The sequence below is a fragment of the Pistacia vera genome, unplaced genomic scaffold, assembly GCF_008641045.1.
Source record: "Pistacia vera cultivar Batoury unplaced genomic scaffold, PisVer_v2 Contig1086, whole genome shotgun sequence".
Taxonomy (NCBI): Eukaryota; Viridiplantae; Streptophyta; class Magnoliopsida; order Sapindales; family Anacardiaceae; genus Pistacia; species Pistacia vera.
The window spans coordinates 1-5,732 of NW_022195122.1; the positions used below are offsets into that span (position 1 = coordinate 1).

The 5,732-nt window shown below is 37.9% G+C and overlaps 1 protein-coding gene across 1 annotated transcript; it reads left to right on the forward strand.

Moving 5' to 3' along the window:
- Positions 1–4,461: 4,461 nt before the first annotated feature.
- Positions 4,462–5,334, forward strand: LOC116134961 (uncharacterized mitochondrial protein AtMg00810-like). The gene is made up of 2 exons (XM_031420639.1): positions 4,462–5,016; positions 5,113–5,334. The coding sequence occupies exons 1-2, from the start codon at positions 4,462–4,464 to the stop codon at positions 5,332–5,334; spliced, it is 777 nt and encodes a 258-aa protein (XP_031276499.1).
- The last annotated feature ends 398 nt before the right edge of the window (positions 5,335–5,732 follow it).

A 5,732-nucleotide genomic window follows, 5' to 3' on the forward strand; every position in this document is an offset into this window, starting at 1 on the left:
TTAGCGTCTAAATGTGACTTTCTGCGTCTAATTTTGCTAGACGCAGAATGCCAGTTTTCTTGTAGTGAGATGAAGCAATGGCCCTTGATTAATCACCAAATTATCAATACGTAGCGCCTGGAGAAAATTGTAATTCCAAATGGTTGACTGGTAATTTGCAGATCGTCGTGGATGTGGAGCAGTGGAAGTTTGTGTAGTCACTGTCACTGAACATCTAACTTGTGGAATTATTAAAACGCCATCATGCGCTGTTTGTATATGGTATCTAGGTCGACCTCTGTAAAGACTCTGAACCTGGGGCTGTGAATGAGGCATAGGCAAGCAAGAGAGATGGAGTGCCATTGCAGTTGTTGCTAATGTTTGTAGTTCAAATGATCAAGTTAGAGTTAGTTTGGAATAGTGTATGTTACTAATTCAGAGGTGTTATGGTATTTTGATTAATGCCTGAGAGTGTCCAACGAGATTCACATGCGTGAATTAGGTACTGACAATATGCATGGAGTCAGCATTTTACAAGGTGATGCATTTTACACAATGACAAGGTGATGGTTAGTAAACCGTAAAATATACTCCCTCTGTTTCTTTATAAAAGTCATTTTGAGAGTATTAATTTTTTTCAAAATGATTGACGTTCCCTTCTTTCAATGTTTTCTGACTCACATCTTCATTCTCCACCCTGCCCCTCATCTCTTCTCTCTACCTTTTTCTCTACCCTGCCCCACAATCCTCTCTCTCTTTATCTATCTCTTCCCCTTGTTTCCTCTCTTTCACAATTTCTCTCTCTTTATTTTAATATTTCACACGTGTTGCAGTGAGGAAAACAAAAATTTCCCACCTGCAATACTGTTAAGAAAAATGGGTTATTTTGTTTTATTGTTTATTAAGGGTAGATTTGTCTTTTCATTATTTCCTTTGTTTAGCCTATATATATCTTTGTATTTAGGTTAAATCATAATTTTTTGTATTCAATTGCATTGTGCAGTATCAATGAAACCCTAGCCTCCTCTTTTTATTATTTCTTTGGATTGTTTAACATGGCATCAGAGCAAGGTTTCATGGGATGAGACTTAATCTTAAACACAGCTTACGCGGATCCAACTGTAATCTGGTATTTCGTTTTCCTTTCTTTTGCATTCTGGTTTTCTTTGTTTTTTGAATATGGCTACTGAAAGAGACGTTCACTTTAGTCTGTGAGTGTGAGGTTAGATGACAGGAATTATTCGTATTGGAGTTATGTGATGAGAAATTTTCTTAAGGGTAAAAAGATGTGGGGATATGTTAGTGGAACTTTTGTGAAACCTAAGAATACTGATGAAGGTTATGATGCTTTGATAGCTGTCTGGGAAGCAAACAATGCAAAAATTATTACTTGGATTAACAATTCTGTTGGGCATTCCATAGGTACACAGTTAGCAAAGTATGAGACAGCAAAGGAGGTTTGGGATCATCTGCAAAGGTTATTTACTCAGTCAAATTTTGCAAAGCAGTATCAATTGGAGAATGACATACGAGCTCTTCAGCAGAAGAATATGAGTGTTCATGAGTTTTATTCTGCTATGACAGATCTTTGGGATCAATTGGCTCTTACAGAATCTGCAGAATTAAAGGCATGTGGTGCTATATTGCTCGTAGGGAGCAGCAACGGTTGGTACAATTTTTAATGGCACTTCGCAGTGATTTTGAAGGACTTAGAGGTTCAATTTTGCATCGTTCTCCACTTCTTTCTGTTGACTCAGTTGTCAGTGAGTTATTGGCTGAAGAAATATGTCTTAAGTCTCATTCTGAAAATGGAATTCTTTCTACTTCTAATCCTTCTGTGTTAGCAGTACCTTCAAAACCAGTCTTTAATAATCAGAATAAGCCTTACACAATGGTTGCCTTTGACGAGTGCCGTTTCTGTAAGCAAAAAGGTCATTGGAAGGCTTAGTGTCCTAAGTTGAGGCAGCAGAATCAATCGCAGCAGCAATCTTAAGCTTGGAAGCCTGGCAACCAGTCACAATCTAATGCTCATAGACCACCTCAGGTTACAAACCACCACAATCTAATACTGCAGCAGTAGTTTCATCAGGTCCTTTCACCGATCCTAGTACTCTGGCTGAGCAATTTCAGAAGTTTCTCTCCTTACAGCCATAAGCTATGTCTGCTTCTTCTTCCGTAGGTCAGTTCCCTCATAGTTCTTCAGGTATGTCACATTCTGTATGGGTTTTGGATTATGGTGCTTCACATCATATGTCTCCGGATTCTTCATCTTTTGCTTCTGTGTCTCCTTCGTCTTCTATTCCTGTCATGACTGCTGATGGCACTCCTATGCCTTTAGCAGGTGTTGGTTCTGTTGTCACACCTCACTTGTCTCTCTCTAATGTTTATCATATTCCAAAACTTACATTAAATCTTGCTTCTGTTGGTCAGTTATGTGATTCTGGTAATTTAGTCACCTTTTCCTCTTCTTCTTGTTATGTGCAGGATCTACAGTCTCAGAAGCTGATTGGGACAGGCCGTAGGAAGGGGGGACTATATATTTTGGATGAGTTAAAAGTGCCAGTTGCTGCTGCTGCTACTAGTGCTGATGCTGCCGCTACTAGTGTTGATTTGTCTTCTTTTCGTTTGAGTCCTTCTTCTTCTAGTTTTTATTTATGGCATTCTCGTTTAGGTCATGTTTCGTCTTCTCGTTTGAGATTTTTGGCATCCACAGGGGCTTTAGGAAATTTGCAAACTTGTGATATTTCTGATTGTAGTGGATGTAAACTGGCAAAATTTTCAGCTTTACCTTTTAATCGAAGTATTTCTGTTTCTTCTTCTCCATTTGATTTGATTCATTCTGATGTATGGGGACCTTCTCCTGTTGCCACAAAAGGAGGGTCTCGATATTATGTTTCTTTTATTGATGATCATACTCGTTATTGTTGGGTTTATTTAATGAAACATCGTTCTGAATTTTTTGAGATATATACAGCCTTTCGAGCTCTTGTCAAAACTCAACATTCTGCTATTATCAAATGTTTTAGGTGTGATTTGGGTGGGGAATACACTTCTAATAAATTTTGTGAGTTGCTTGCATTAGATGGAACTGTTCACCAAACCTCGTGTACAGATACTCCTGAGCAAAATGGTGTGGCTGAAAGAAAACATAGGCACATTGTTGAAACTGCTCGTTCTCTCTTATTGTCTTCCTCTGTTCCTAGTGTGTTTTGGGGTGAAGCTGTTCTTACTGCTGTAGGTTTGATTAATACAATTCCATCTTCTCATATTTCAGGTTTTTCTCCTTTCGAAAAGTTGTATGGGTATGCCCCTGATTATTCTTCCTTTAAAGTTTTTGGTTGTACTTGTTTTGTTCTTCGTCCTCATGTAGAACGCAGCAAGTTGTCCTCTCGATCTGTTATTTGTGTCTTTCTTGGTTATGGTGAAGGTAAAAAGGGGTATCGTTGTTTTGATCCAATAACTCAGAAACTTTATGTGTCTCGTCATGTTGTTTTTCTTGAGCATATACCTTTCTTTTCTATTCCATCCACTACTCATACCTTGACTAGATCTGATCTAATTCGTATAGATCCTTTTTCTGAGGATTCTGATAGTTTGTCATCTCAGGTTCCTAGTACTGATCATTCTGCAGGTACTGACACTTTACTCTCCAGCACACCTGAAGCTCCCTCTTCTCCTATGGTCACTCAAGCTTCGTCTGAGATTGTGGATCCACCTCTACGTCAATCCATACGCATTCGTAAGTCCACAAAGTTACCAGATTTTGCTTATTCTTGTTATTCTTCATCTTTTGCTTCTTTTTTAGCTTCTATTCATTGTCTCTCTGAGCCCTCTTCCTATAAAGAGGCAATTCTTGATCCTCTTTGGCAGCAAGCTATGGATGAGGAACTTTCTGCTTTGCATAAGACAGGTACTTGGGATTTGGTTCCTCTACCTCCTGGTAAGACTGTTGTTGGTTGTCGTTGGGTGTATAAGATCAAGACTAATTCTGATGGATCTATTGAGCGATACAAAGCTAGGTTGGTTGCAAAAGCGTACTCTCAACAGTATGGTATGGCTTATGAGGAAACATTCGCTCCTGTTGCAAAAATGACTACTATTCGTACTCTTATTGCAGTAGCTTCGGTTCGTCAGTGGCATATCTCTCAACTTGATGTTAAAAATGCCTTCTTGAATGGAGATCTTCAAGAAGAAGTTTATATGGCGCCCCCTCCTGGTGTTTCACATGATTTTGGGTATGTTTGCAAGCTGAAGAAAGTGTTATATGGTCTTAAACAAGCACCTCATGCTTGGTTTGAGAAATTTTCTATTGTGATCTCTTCCCTTGGATTTGCTTCTAGTAGTCATGATTCTGCTCTTTTTGTTAAGTGCACTGATGCAGGTCGTATCATTTTGTCTTTATATGTTGATGACATGATTATTACTGGTGATGATATTGATGGTATTTCAGTTTTGAAGACAGAGTTATCTTAATAGTTTGAAATGAAGGATTTGGGTTCTCTACGATATTTCTTGGGTATTGAGGTAGCCTACTCACTTAGAGGTTATCTTCTCTCTCAATCGAAATATGTTGCAGATATTCTTGAGCGGGCTAGACTTACTAATAATAAGACTGTAGATACTCCGATTGAGGTTAACGCAAAGTATTCTTCTTCTTATGGTTTACCTTTGTCAGATCCTACTTTATACCGTACTGTTGTTGGGAGTTTGGTATATCTCACTATTACTCGTCCAGATATTGCATATGATGTTCATGTTGTTAGTCAGTTTGTTGCTTCTCCTACTACAGATCATTGGGCAGCTGTTCTTCGTACTTTGCGATATCTTCGGGGTACAGTCTTTCAGAGTCTTTTACTTCCATCCACCTCTTCCTTGGAGCTGCGTGCATACTTTGATGCTGATCATGGCAGTGATCCCATGGATCGCAAGTCTATTACTGGTTTCTGTATCTTTTTGGGTGATTCTCTTATTTCTTGGAAGAGCAAGAAACAATCAATTGTTTCTCAATCTTTAACCGAAGCAGAATATCGTGCTATGGTATCTACTACCAAAGAGATTGTTTAGTTACGTTGGTTACTTGCAAATATGGGAGTTTCTTTTTCTCATCTCACTCCTATGTATTGTGACAACCAGAGTTCTATTCAGATTGCTCACAACTCGGTTTTTCATGAACAAACTAAGCACATTGAGATCGATTGTCACCTTACTCGTCATCACCTCAAGCATGGCACCATTACCTTGCCATTTGTTTCTTCTTCTTTGCAGATTGCAGATTTCTTTACCAAGTCGCATTCTATTTCCCGTTTTCGTTTTCTAGTTGGCAAACTCTCGATGCTTGTAGCCGCCACATCGTGAGTTTGAGGGAAGATGTTAAGAAATATGGGTTATTTTGTTTTATTGTTTATTAAGGGTAGATTTATTTTTTCATTAGTTCCTTTATTTAGCCTATATATATCTTTGTATTTAGGTTAAATCATATTTTTTTGTATTCAATTGCATTGTGCAATATCAATGAAACCCTAGCCTCGTCTTTTTATTATTTCTTTGGATTGTTTAACAATACGAGGAAAAACATCAATTCTCTGTACAGTTTTTTGATTTATTAAAAACTGTGTAAAAACTTAAAACAACAATTATATTGAAACGGAGGAAGTATTATTCTTGGAATCATTTCCATTTTCCAACCACAAGAAAGACATATAATGATTTACTAATTATAATAATTTCTTTATCATCACCTTTCATGGAACACT

Bases quoted from the DNA above. Each gene is read 5' to 3' on its own strand.
- LOC116134961 (XM_031420639.1), top strand. From the start codon at position 4,462: ATGAAGGATTTGGGTTCTCTACGATATTTCTTGGGTATTGAGGTAGCC. The intron at 5,017-5,112 runs GTATCTACTACC...TGTGACAACCAG, and splicing joins AAGCAGAATATCGTGCTATG to AGTTCTATTCAGATTGCTCA.